We start from the raw sequence: 13802 nt of genomic DNA, 5'->3' as shown, positions 1-13802 counted from the left end.
AAGCCATTTTTCTAGCACCTCACAAACTTTATTTACCTAAACATAAGCATTAATTAGAAATGTCAAATCTTGTAAATATTGTCCAGATTTAGTCTTACTAGAAATCTCTGAGCTGGCAGGGTGAGGCTGGGAGTTGAAAGTAAACAAACGGAGTCTTCCTCTTTTCGTGAGGGTGTGTTATCAACTCTATTACCATTTTTAAAGAGGTGGGTCTATGGTTTTGTTTAGTTGTCTGAGCCAGAGCACTGAAAGGACAATGAGTTGTCAGACAATTCACATTGAAATCGTCACTCACTGATTTCAAGTAGAAAACCTGTCTCTAATAAAGCATTAAGTAATTGAAATCAATTGTAAACCACAAGCCACACATTGGCTATCAGTATGTGAATTGAAAGCTTGATTTTTTTAACATTTAAAAACAGCGGCTAAAGCATGGAATTTAATAATCTGTGTTGAAGCAGCAGAAACTCAAGAGAATAAGCAAGTGATCCAATCATATCTGTGGCCTTTTCATTAGATGAACCACCTATAAATGTACTAAGCGCATTTCCTATGGGTTGTACGCACAAATATGTAGGAAGTACAAAAGCATGTAAAGAGTAAAATTATCAATTTTGTCTGAAAAATTTGTATATGTTATAGGCCAAATATCAGTATTTAGTAGTAACCAATTAACTGTTGTTTGGAATAAGGTATGTTTTACCAGGTTTCTATTTAAAATACTTCCACAACTCTAGTCCACAACTCTGTACTAACACAGCTGAAGCTTTATCTCCAATGTGTATAACAAAGACCTAAGTCCTCTGGTAAGGTGAGGTACTTAGCCTGAAAGACCCCCGAAGGGAGCCCCCCACTCAAGTCTCGGGAAAGACGCGCACCCAGTAGGACACAGACACCGACCTGCTGTAATCACACGAGGAAGATTTATTGTAAGCGAGATGAAACGAGAGCTCAGGCCAGCATGCTGGGGTCGAGACTCATACGCCACACAGGGAGTAGAGGAGTTCGACCCCGACCTGAATTTTCACAGAGCTTATAAAGGAAAAAACCACAAACCAGGGGGATCAAGAGGGAGGGAGGAGGGGAATTCCAAAACCATAAACTGCCCATACATTTAGGTCATATGCTAGTCATGTGTAACACTAGGCAACACACCCAGGACTTTGTGACATTGTGATTAGGGGTAGTGACATTTTACAGGGCCATTGGACCATTGTGGCCGGAGGCTATGGGTCATTGTGGCTGTTCCAGGAAACTTTTCATGCAAGAATGTTCCGGGAACCATTGTACAGCAAGGGAGGGGTGAAAAGTTCATGTTCTCACAGACCCTACTTCTTCTTTTTGGGTAGCTAGGCGGCTTATTATTAATTTTTAATCCTTCATTCCCCACTTCTTCTTTTTTTTGTTAATAGTTCTAATCCTAGAACTTCATGGAGAACTCAGCTTCATCTAGCATAACAGCTTGGTATTGTAGTCTTAACATGAGGATTCTAACCTGGACACTATCCAAGCCTATCCACCAAGGTCATGACTAGCTTTTAGAACTTCTAAGCTTATACAGACTGTGATCCCTGAGGCACAGTCCCAAGAAGTGTTAAGAGTACTAACATATGCAATGTTACATCATTTGTAATGGAAATCAAGCCTATCCCACACCTATCTTGATAGAACCCAGGACAAACATGACTGAGTTTCCCTCTAGGTCCCAGCTCTCAGCCCCAACAGCTAGTACACGGCTGGTGAGGGCTGAGAATTGACAGCTGTCAGGGTGGTCAGCAGCACCAGGTACGGTCCTTTCCAGCGAGGCTCGAGTGTCTGGACTCAGTGTAGCTGCAACCTGGAACTGATGGGATGTCTCAGGGGTCTCCGGGGCATAGGCTGCTGTCAGCTGTGAGCAGATTTCTTTCTGTATCACCTGTAGGTCTTTTAGCCTGGCACACAAATCATTATTACTATGGCACTATGACATGTTGGTTCAGTAACATCATCTAATACAGTCAGGGGGGCTGAGGCCCCATATAAGATCTCAAAGGGGGTAAGGCTGAATCTGGAAGGGGTATTTCTTGCTCTGAAGAGAGCAAGAGGGAAGGAGTGTCACCCAGTCTGTGCCAGTCTCCATGGTTAATTTGGTCAGGGTCTCTTATAGAGTTCTATTTATTTACCCTACCTGTCCTGAACTTTGAGGTCTGTAAATACAATGTAATTTCCAATCGACCTCTAAATACTTGGCCACACCCTGGCTTACCTTGGCAACTAAAGTAGGGCCGTTGTCTGACCAGATTACCTTGGGCATTCCAAATCGGGGGAAGATTTCTTCCAGTATCTTCTTGATGATTGCAGAGGCCGTCTCTCGTTTGGTGAGGAAAGCTTCTATCTATTCCTGAAAAAGTATCTACAAGCACTAGGAGATACTTGTGATTATATCTCAGTGAAGTTCACTTCGACTTTTCACCAAACTCTCTAGGTCTCTTTGCCCTGTTTGCTTGCTAAGCATTCACTTATTGACATACCTTATACTTTCTACTGCCTCTCTGGCTAAAATCTTAAAGTCTATTACATACACTTAACTACTTGGACAAACTTTTTATCTCCTAAATGAGTCCATTTCTGTATTTGGCAAAGTGAGTCTTTTCTTTGTTCTCTGGGGGAGTATAGCTTTCCCCTCAAGTGTGCCATTGTCCTTTATCTTTTAAGCAATTTGGGCCTTTTCTAAGTGAGGCCATCCCTTAGTCCGATCCTAGTTCTCAGTGGCTGTCTCTTGCAGGCCTTCAACCAGGATAGGCTCCTGCATAGCCATTTCCCGAGCCACTTTATCTGCTTTGTTACTGCCCAATGCCACTGAATCTCTTCCCTCCTGATATCCTGAGCAATGAATAGTACTCACAGTTGTTGGCTTCACCAGGGTATCCAAGAGATGGCAAAGGCATCTGTGGCACTGATGTACTGGGGGGTTGAGGTTCAGCCATCCTAGATGACATTGTGTTGTCCACCATGGCAGCACCCACTTATCTCTGACCTTCATGAAGAGAACTGTTCCCGTCTGTGGACAAGGTAGCCTCGGCTTTCAGCAGGGGTCAATCAGCCAGTCGCAGAGGTCTTTCCTCCACCCATGGGCTTCTGCCAGTGCTTGACACTCGTGCTGTGGTGGCTCCAGGTCAGGATTGGGCAGCAAGGTGACCAGATTGCCCCCAACAGGTGGAGAATCTAGTCCATGGCAGCTGACCAGTGGTCCCATCTTTTGGGACACTCTATTCAAAGGCAAACATCAGCCAGTCTATCACAGTTTAAGTCCTGGATTGAGTGATAATTGTTAGTGCCCGGCTGGCAGGAGTGATATGTTCCAAGTAGAACAGCGCTAAGCCATTCATCTCCCAGCATCAGGTACTGGTGCACTGAGACAGGTCTTAAGCTCCGCATACCCAGTCTGTAGATATGCATACACATGGCCTCACCCAGCCATTTCAGCCCACGCAAGCCATTTTGGGGAGCAATTTTCTCATGAGCAAGGGATGGGGGCAGTCAGGGATGACTATGAACTAGTGGGTTACCCGGCCCACGCCAAGGTCCACTGTTCTTCGGGCAGTCCATAAGTATTGTTTGTTGCCAGCAGGCCCCTGTACCCAAGGTCTTTGGATACTGGCCCACTGGAGCATAGGAGCACAGAGCATTGGGTCCCTGTATCCACAAAACAACTGGGCGGGCTTCCCTTCTATCTCTGTGCATAGCCAGCACTCTAGGACCAAGAGGCTCTCCAGTGGCCCCTCTTGTTCTTCTTGGGCAGTCCCTGACCCAGTGTCCTTTTTTTCTTTGCATTAGGCACACTGATCTTTAGCCAGGAATTCTCTTCTGTTGCCATGTACTATCTTCCTAGGTTCCCTAACTACTGTGGCCAGTATATGTTCCTCTCTTGTCTTTTATCTCTCTTTAGCTCTCTAGCTTCCTCTTCTTTTAGTCTCTTTTCTTCCCTAGCTTCCTGCTCTTTTTACCTTCTTTCTTTCTTTCTTTCTTTTCAGTCTCTCTGCATCTTCTTCTACAGCTATTAGGTGCTGTCCACTTTTCTGCACAGACCCTGAACCACGCATCAACTTATTTTCTCTGCAACTTACAATAACTCTCTCAGTGACTTAGCTTAACCCTTCAAGTTTCTGTAACTTTCTCTTCATATCTTTTCTTTATCTTAGCCAGATTGGTGGGGCATTTTCCAGCCCCTAGGAGACCCACCCTCGGAGCCTGGGGGCAGACCTGGAGCACTCCCTACCTTCAGGGGTATTGAAGTAAACAGTCAGGAGCCTTCCATTCATGTCTGGAACATTCTTTCTGGCCTCTAGCAGGATTCTGTCTTTCCTCAGTGGTAAAGAAGATCTGTAACAGTTACTAACAAGCATATCAAATGGGATGGTGAGAAAACAAGAGAATCTTGAGAATAGAGTCTACCGAAGAGGGCAAACAACATTTAGTCACACAGCTAAACCAGGAGGCCTTTCTTGGAACAAAAAGGCCATTGTCAGTGTCAGCTCCATGGCTTTGCCTCTCAAGAGAACCAGCCTCCAAATGACACTAGGCTTCTAGTAACAACTAATAACAAAAGGATGGAGAGATGGTTAGAACCTGGGTGCTAGATGCCAGGGGGCTGATAAAAGAATTGTAACCAGTTCACCTGGGGCTATCAGGACCTCAGTAGTAGCCCTTTACCAAACTGTCTCACTGGGTTTAAAGGGGCCAAGGAAAAGAAAACATTAATCCTGACCTTGGCCACCGCCAAGTAATTTAGTGCTGGAGACTGACTCCTCCCTTGGAATAAAGACAGCAGATAAGGCAGGCTTCCTTAAAGAACTTCTCTAAATGAGTGCTCTCCTACTGTGAGCAAATGTCAGAAATTCCTTTCCTATTCTTGTTTTCCTTATAGCCCCACCTAGCTCTCAGCCTTTTTAGATTATTCTTCTGTAGCATTTCTAACACAGCCTGTCCCTTTTTTATAGCCTATTAACAGCATTTCTGATCTTTTAGGCAGCTACGCACTAAGTGTCATACCGGCTGAAACTCCACCTTTAAGATTCCTTGCTCCCAAGCAAAATTTACTCACTTCTCTAGCTTATCTCAGCTGGCTGCGAGCACAAGCACAGATAAAACACTGTTTTAAAAACTAACTTTGGCTATCAACCAATACACCGCCACTAAAGCGGGGTCCACAAAATTAAGTTCCTTACTCACTAAGCATTAAGGGGACCAAGTAAAACTCTTCAACGAACAAAGCAAACAGTTTCATGATTTCAAACACAGTCGTCGGTCCAAGATTTTAAACACGGTCGTCAGTCCAAATTCAAACACGAAACAAAAGTCAAAAAGACACTGGACAATACCACAGAAAACAATCCAGACAAACAAGACCAAGACAAGGCATCCTATAACCAATTTCCACAGATACCTGGTACCTTCAGTACCTGGCCCAAACTGCAGCTTAACCTTAGCTGCTTCTGGGATACCAAACACAGAAACAGAATACAGACAACAGACACTAACACATCTAAGCACACTTGTCCGTGCCTATACTCAAATAGGCTGCCGAACTCGACCTCCGAAGTCAAGTCACAGTCAGATCTTTTTGACTGTCCGTTGCCGGGTCCTCCCGACAAAATTCGGCTCGTGGAACGTCTCTCACGCGTCCCAGAGCCATGACCCGACAAAGGCTGGCTCTCGGAACGTCTCTCACGCGTCCCAGAGCCTGCGCGATTGGGGCGTCCCCCGGTGCGCTTTCTAAAAAGGAAAAAAAGAAAGAAAAAGACTATTCGGAGTAGGAATCCTTCATCTACTCACAGGCACCATTTCGGGGTGGGGAACCTTCTTCCACCCGTGCACAGGGCAGGAATCCTCCTTCTGCCCAGACAGTGCACTCTCAAGCTAGCTTTCTACGGGGTGGGGAACCTTCTTCCACCCGTGCACAGGGCAGGAAACCTTCTTCTGCCCAGACAGTGCACTAAGACTCTCGTACACAGGGCAGGAATCCTTCATCTGCCCAGACAGTGCACTAAGACCTTAAACCGGTACCGAAAAACACAGACTACAGGACTTAATTCACACACACTCACACACACGAGCACAAACTGAAAAGCTCTCATGGAGAACTTTCCCTCGGGATGGAGACCCTCTAACTCCAAAGACCAGACCGAGACACCACAGGATGCAATCAGCAAGAGGATTTGGTTTATTGTCGGGATACACAGGCACAGGCACCTGCGGGCGCTTCAGTCACTCGGGGGACTGGCGCACCCCACGGAACCAAGGATGGGCTTTTTTATAGGATTTTGGGGAGCAGAAGCAAGCATACAGAAGCAGATGCATGGTTACAGGGATATCATTGGTGGATTCTAATGTTTCCTAGCTACCTTCCTGAAACATAACGGCTGACTCGGCCCCCAAAGGGTTCAGCCCGGGGGCAAGTTTCCTAGCTACCTTCCTGAAACATAACGGCTGACTCGGCCCAAGAGTTTAGCCCGGGGGCAAGTTTCCTAGCTACCTTCTTGAAACATAACAACTGACTCGGCCCCCCAAGGGTTCAGCCCGGGGGCAAGTTTCTTAGCTACCTTCTTGGAACATAACGACTGACTCGGCCCCCCACCAGGGTGTGGGACCTCTCCCGGAGCTTTTTTCATTGTCAGGTGCTCAACTGCAGTCGTCCTGTTGCCAGGCCTTCAACCAAACACATCCTGCTTGGCAGCCGCTTTGTACTCAGTGTTTTAACCTTTCTCTGAACCAGTCATCTTAAGTACAGCCTTGCAAAATGGCGTTACTGCTGCTAAGCTGGGGTCTTTCATTCCCCCATTTTTTTTTGCTAACTTTGAGTGAAATCTTTCACTCGACTTGGTCAAGAAATTTCTGTCTGGTGGGGGCTTATTCCCCCACTGACTCTAGGCCACAAAAGGGCTAGGAGGAGCCACGTAGGAGTTTTAACTTTAAGGGGTTTGGAGTGTGCTGAACTCTCTATGTCTGGGGTGTAGTGTTGTGATTAGTCAATTCCTCAGACCGGACTGTCTTGACGTGTGGTGTGTGGATCTAAGCCGAGACTCCGTCTACCTTTAGGGCGGTCGGGGTAGTCAGGAGGACGGTGTAGGGTCCTTTTCACCGTGGCTCGAGATTCTTGGTCTGGTGTCTGTGCACCCACACGGTGTCTCCAATCTGGAACGGGTGTGGCACCACCGGATGCTCAAGCTTGTCCTGGTAAGCAGCGGCCAAAGGTCTCCAGACGTCTCTCTGCACAATCTGTAGGGCCTGTAAATGGGCCCTCAGAGAAGGGCTGTCAGCAGAATCAGCAATGTTTGAATCAAAGAAATGGACAAATGGGGGTGGTGCTCCATACATTATTTCAAAAGGAGTTAGACCATGGGGGCCCGGGGTATTCCGGGCCCGATATAGAACTAGGGGAAGGAGGGCCACCCAATCCTTTGAGCCAGTTGCAAGCGTTAGTTTGGATAAAGTCTCCTTAATTGTTCTATTTATGTGTTCTACCTGACCTGAACTCTGGGGTCTATAGGCACAATGTAATTTCCAATCAATCCCCAGCAATTTGGCCACCAACTGACTTACTTGGGAGACGAAAGCGGGCCCGTTGTCCGACCCCAACGCTTGAGGCATGTCATACCTGGGAAAGATTTCCTCGAGGAGCTTCTTGGTGACCATTTTTGTAGTCTCGTGCTTTGTGGGGAAGGCTTCGACCCATCCTGAGAAGGTGTCTACAAACACTAGGAGATACTTGTATCCATATATACCTGGTTTAATTTCAGTAAAATCAATTTCCCAATGGATGTCGGGACGGTGTCCCCTAGGACGAACTCCTTGTCCAATCATGGTCCTTCCCAGGTTAACCTGAGCGCACGCTTTGTAACTCTCAGTCACCTTTTGTATCGCTTTGTCCCAATTAAAAAAAAGACACAGATTTATCTCTTCCCGATCTAGTAAGGTTTTCATCTTCTTAAACCCCAAATGGGTTAATTTATGTAAAAAGGAGATCAATTCAAAAGTCCTTTGTAGACCCACTGTTTTAGTTGAGGGTGGTAGATGGCCCCCATTTTTTCTAGGAGCTCTATGTCCTCATGGGCATAAACCCAACTGGTTTGTCCCACTGGTGGGGGCGTGGGTTGGTCTGGGCTATTTAAGGGCAAGATTTGTTTGTTCATGGCTGCTTCTCGCGCCGTGGCATCGGCCAGCCGGTTTCTTCGTGCCTCTGGGTTGTGCCCTTTCTGGTGTCCTGGACAATGTATAATATTCAGTCTTTTGGGCAAGAATAGGGCTTTTAAGAGGGCCAGAATTTTAGCCATATCTTTACCCTCAGATGTGAGCAGCCCCCGCCTCCGGTAGATCTCCCCGTGGATGTGTGCCGTGGCAAAGGCATAACGGCTGTCTGTATATATATATTTAGCCTCTTACCTTTTGTCATCTTGAGCGCCTGAGTCAAGGCGATGAGTTCAGCCCGTTGTGCGGAGGTACCAGCAGGCAGGGCTCTCGCCCAAATCACTTTGTCCTCCGTAGTGACCGCAGCTCCAGCCTTTCGCTCTCCCTCTGTCAAGAAGCTGTTGTCATCCGTGTACCATGTGTGGTCAGCATTCTGAAGAGGCTGGTCCGATAGGTCCGGCCTGGTTCCATGTACTTAGGCAGTCATGCTGTTCTGCCTCCTCAGGTAGAGGAAGCAAGGTGGCAGGATTGAGGGCGACTACGGGCCCAAACTGAACCCGTTCTGCATCCAGTAACAAGGCTTGGTGTGAGAATTAGAGAGCCAGCGGTCTGGGGGCTGCTTTACCAAGGCCTCCACTGCGTGGGGTGCTAGGATGGTGAGTGGCTGTCCTAAAGTCAATTTTCCAGCATCCTTGATCAGGACAGCAATAGCAGCCACCATCTTTAGGCACGGTGGCCAGCCAGAGGCCACAGGGTCCAATTTCTTAGACAGGTAGGCCACAGGGCGTTTCCAGGGTCCCAACCTTTGTGTTAGGACCCCTTTAGCATACCCCTGTTTCTCATCGATGAACAGTTACTGAGCAAATTGTAAGGGTTTGGAACAGTCGGATGAATATCTTTTATCCTCTTGTTGACCTCTCTCAAGTCTTGTACTGGCCTATAATCTCTAGTGTCGGGTTTCTTAACAGGCAGAAGAGGCGTATTCCAAGGCGACCGGCAGGGGACTAGGATGCCTTGATCCAGAAGCCTCGTAATGTGAGGCCTTATACCTTGATAAGCTTCATGTGACAGGGGGTATTGTTTTATGGAGACTGGAATTGTAATTAAGGGGGGCTGTTGGAGCGCCAACCCCATCCCACCAGTCTCTGTCCAAGCCAGTGTCCTGTCCAGGTTCATAGGGTTAGAACTTGAAGGGGAGTTCCGTGGGGGCCAGTTATTTGGGCCCCTCTTTCCTCAAAATGAATTTGTGCTTTTAGTTTGGTGAGCAGGTCACGGCCCAGCAGAGGGTACGGGCAGTCTGGAACATGTAAGAAGGAATGGGTCACCTTACCGGTAGCCAGCTGAGCCCGGCGGTCCGTAGTCCATCGGTATTGTTTCTCACCAGTAGCTCTTTGTACCCAGGCCGTCCGGTCCTGAAGCTCGGGTGAGGACTGAATGCTGGGCTCCTGTGTCTACCAGGAAAGTAACCGGCTGCCCCCCAACTTTAAGCGTTACCCTGGGCTCAGGGGGGGGGGCTCCTGGCCCTGACCTCCCTAATCTTTATCTAGAGCCAAGAGGGAGGTTCGTGGTCGAGGCTTTCGGGGTCCGCCAGGCTTCTTGGGGCACTCTCTGGCCCAGTGCCCTTTCTCTTTGTAATAGGCACATTGATCTTTATCCAGCTTCAGCCCCTTTCGAGCTCCCCCCTATCTCCCTTCTTTTCTTGGCCCTGAACTACGGCGGCCAAGATTCGACTCAATTCTCTCTCTTATTAAAAATCTTTTCAGCTTCTTTAAGTAAATTCTGTAATGTATAGCCCTGCAAATTTTCTAACCTCTGTAACTTAGTCCTGATATCTGGAGCAGCCTGCCAGATGAAGGACATAGAGACACTCATCATTTGTCCTGGGTCATCTGGGTCATAGGGAGTGTACATACGGTAGGCCTCCTTAAGTCTCTCTAGAAAGGCGGAGGGAGTTTCCCCTGCTTCCTTTAATACCTGTTTTACCTGAGCCAAATTAGTAGGGCGTCGTATAGCCCCTCGGAGACCCGCTAGAAGCAACTGGCGATAAAGGCGTAGGTGTCCCTTACCTTCAGCTGTATTAAAATCCCAGTTTGGTCTCTTAAGTGGGAATGCTGCATCAATTTTTTCAGGCAGCTGGGTGGGACGCCCATCATCTCCCAGAACATGCTTTCTGGCCTCTAGGAACACTCTTTGTTTTTTTTTTTTCTGAGGTTAAGAGGGCCTGTAAGAGCTGTTGGCAGTCATCCCAAGTAGGCTGGTGGGTAAGTAAAACAGATTCTATTAGGTCGGTGTGTGCCACCGGATCTTTGGAGAAAGAAGGGTTGTGTTGTTTCCAATTGTAAATGTCAGCTGCTGAAAACGGCCAGTATTGGGTCTGGCCACCGGTTCCCTGTCTAAGTGGGAAAGCCTGGGAGGTTGAATCTGGCATCACCTCGCGCTTATTGCGCAATCTCCCTGCGACAGGGGAGAAACCCTTATCAGACTGTGGCCCGGCAACTGATCTGGCCGGCGGCTCTGCCTCCTCCGTTTCAGCCGGGCCTGTCAGAGAGAAGATCTATGAGAGGGGAGTTTGGGTCTGCCGGGAGGACAGGTTTCTTAGAAGGCTCTGAATTCACAAAGGTAGAGAGAGGAAGACGTGGCCGGCGGACCGGGCGGGGCCGAGGGGACAGGCTGGGGGTTGAGGGGAGGCCAATTCAGGTCCACGAAGGGTTCCGCCCGGGGGGGGGGTTAAGCCGAGACTCTCTCAAGTGATAATATAAGAAACCTGGTCAGGATGTCCGTGGACGACCCGATCTTTAACCTGTAAAATAATGATCTTATTAAATGTGCCATTCACTGGCCATCCTGCTCCGAAAGTGGGCCACTCGGATGTGTAGAGAGTCTGCCCTTTTCCTTTTTTAACCTCGACGGACTGGTTGTGTGCCCGGTCGTGGACGTCTTTCCAATGATCAAGAGTGAGACTTAGGGGCGTTGTTAGGGACTGTCCCATGTTAGTTCTAAGGAAGATTAGAACACAGAGAAAACAAACAACACCAACAGTCAAACAAACAACAGACAGGCGTGCTGCACGGCTTTGGTACCAAACTGAAAGCAAAAAGTCAGATAGAGGTGGCAAAGGTCCGGGGCCCTCTGAAAGCCAAAAATACAGACAGAGGTGCCGTTAGTCCGGATCTTTCTCCTCTCCCAGATTGGGGCCCGAAAAGTCGGGCCCCTAGCACCCTTGGAACGTCTTCCAGGGCTGCGGGGCGAGAAGTCCGAGCTCGTCAGCTCCTTCTTCGTCCCGCCCAAATTCCAAACAACCTGGCTGAGCACTCACAGAACAGACCTGGCTGAGTGCTCACAGAACCTGGCTGAGCGCTCACAGAACAGACTTGGCTGAGCGCCCACAGAACAGACCTGGCTGAGCGCTCACAGAACAGACAGAATAAGGTAGAACGAGACAAAATTAGACAGACAGACAGACGTCGGCCGGCTTACCTCCCAGTGGGTGGTCGGTGGTCCCTGGGTGGAGGATCTCCTTTCCCGGCCAACGCACCAAATGAAAAGCTCTCATGGAGAACTTTCCCTCGGGATGGAGACCCTCTAACTCCAAAGACCAGACCGAGACACCACAGGATGCAATCAGCAAGAGGATTTGGTTTATTGTCGGGATACACAGGCACAGGCACCTGCGGGCGCTTCAGTCACTCGGGGGACTGGCGCACCCCACGGAACCAAGGATGGGCTTTTTTATAGGATTTTGGGGAGCAGAAGCAAGCATACAGAAGCAGATGCATGGTTACAGGGATATCATTGGTGGATTCTAATGTTTCCTAGCTACCTTCCTGAAACATAACGGCTGACTCGGCCCCCAAAGGGTTCAGCCCGGGGGCAAGTTTCCTAGCTACCTTCCTGAAACATAACGGCTGACTCGGCCCCCCAAGAGTTTAGCCCGGGGGCAAGTTTCCTAGCTACCTTCTTGAAACATAACAACTGACTCGGCCCCCCAAGGGTTCAGCCCGGGGGCAAGTTTCTTAGCTACCTTCTTGGAACATAACGACTGACTCGGCCCCCCACCAGGGTGTGGGACCTCTCCCGGAGCTTTTTTCATTGTCAGGTGCTCAACTGCAGTCGTCCTGTTGCCAGGCCTTCAACCAAGCACATCCTGCTTGGCAGCCGCTTTGTACTCAGTGTTTTAACCTTTCTCTGAACCAGTCATCTTAAGTACAGCCTTGCAAAATGGCGTTACTGCTGCTAAGCTGGGGTCTTTCAAAACAAAAAAGAAAACAAAACCGACGTCGACTTCGTGTCGACCAGAGGCACTGAAACTGATCGGCAGGTCGCAGACCTTGCCTAACAAACCGGTCGTCAAGGAGTAAAGTCTCCTCTGGACCTATCAGATGGGGTTCACCAGGCGTCCCTGGTCCCCCCTTGTGTCCTCCTGGGACGTCTCCCAGGGCGAACGGACGGTGGGTACCTGGACACATCTATCCCTATCCACCCCGCTCTCCTTCCTGGAGCGCGGTCTCACTGAGCGTCCGCAAAACCGAAACAGCGATCGCACCAGATTCCCAGACAGAACATAGACACAGACCCAGACACAGCGCTGAGATAAAACAGAGAATCTTACCTCCAAGTGGGTCTAGGACCCCTGGGTGGTCGCGCAGATCCCGGACGAGCCCCCAAAATGAAAGACCCCCGAAGGGAGCCCCCCACTCAAGTCTCGGGAAAGACGCGCACCCAGTAGGACACAGACACCGACCTGCTGTAATCACACGAGGAAGATTTATTGGCCAGCATGCTGGGGTCGAGACTCATACGCCACACAGGGAGTAGAGGAGTTCGATCCGGACCTGAATTTTCACAGAGCTTATAAAGGAAAAAACCACAAACCAGGGGGATCAAGAGGGAGGGAGGAGGGGAATTTCAAAACCATAAACTGCCCATACATTTAGGTCATATGCTAGTCATGTGTAACACTAGGCAACACACCCAGGACTTTGTGACATTGTGATTAGGGGTAGTGACATTTTACAGGGCCATTGGACCATTGTGGCCGGAGGCTATGGGTCATTGTGGCTGTTCCAGGAAACTTTTCATGCAAGAATGTTCCGGGAACCATTGTACAGCAAGGGAGGGGTGAAAAGTTCATGTTCTCACAGACCCTACTTCTTCTTTTTGGGTAGCTAGGCGGCTTATTATTAATTTTTAATCCTTCAAGCCAATTAACATATCTTTAGAAGCTTAAAATTAGCTTCAAATATCCTTATCCAGAGTAGTGTAACAGCTACTCCCCAAATATTAAAGCTCATTTTGAGAGCAACGGTTTGTAATAAAAATTTCCATGTACATTGAAAGATTTAAGTTCTAACTTCTTACACTGAAGAAGCAACAAAATTATATAATATAAGGCTTTTAGCCATTCTTAATGATATCACTTTATGGGCTCTCTAAAACTATAAGCAAGCTCACGAAATGAAAACTCACAATTGTTATGACGAAAACAAATTGTACAAAATCAATCCTCTAAATCTGTCTTGAAATGGCAGTTGGAGTAAGGAAACTGGCTGTAATGCTCTCACAAGTTCTAAAACCTCATCAATCCTTATAAATCCTGTAACAATCTCTACCTGTTTGATTTTTCCTTAATTAAAAAT

General features: G+C 48.2%; 1 protein-coding gene and 1 long non-coding RNA gene across 2 annotated transcripts; both read right to left on the bottom strand.

Moving 5' to 3' along the window:
• Positions 1–923: 923 nt before the first annotated feature.
• LOC147998305 (uncharacterized) lies at positions 924–12951 on the bottom strand. Its single transcript, XR_015646645.1, has 2 exons — positions 12776–12951; positions 924–1931 (listed from the first exon to the last, which is right to left on the bottom strand). It is a non-coding gene; the product is annotated as an uncharacterized LOC147998305 (long non-coding RNA).
• LOC147998306 (uncharacterized) lies at positions 6886–9531 on the bottom strand. The gene is made up of 4 exons (XM_087601265.1): positions 9497–9531; positions 8422–8627; positions 7637–7901; positions 6886–7291 (listed from the first exon to the last, which is right to left on the bottom strand). Exons 1-4 carry the CDS (start codon positions 9529–9531, stop codon positions 7117–7119), a joined length of 681 nt encoding a protein of 226 aa, XP_087457391.1. The 3' UTR covers positions 6886–7116.
• Positions 12952–13802: the final 851 nt, after the last annotated feature.

The sequence above is a fragment of the Rattus norvegicus genome, chromosome X, assembly GCF_021556685.1.
Source record: "Rattus norvegicus strain SHRSP/BbbUtx chromosome X, alternate assembly SHRSP_T2T, whole genome shotgun sequence".
Lineage (NCBI taxonomy): Eukaryota > Metazoa > Chordata > Mammalia > Rodentia > Muridae > Rattus > Rattus norvegicus.
Note: the sequence above shows the minus strand (reverse complement) of the source record. Positions and strands in the feature narration are given on the sequence as shown.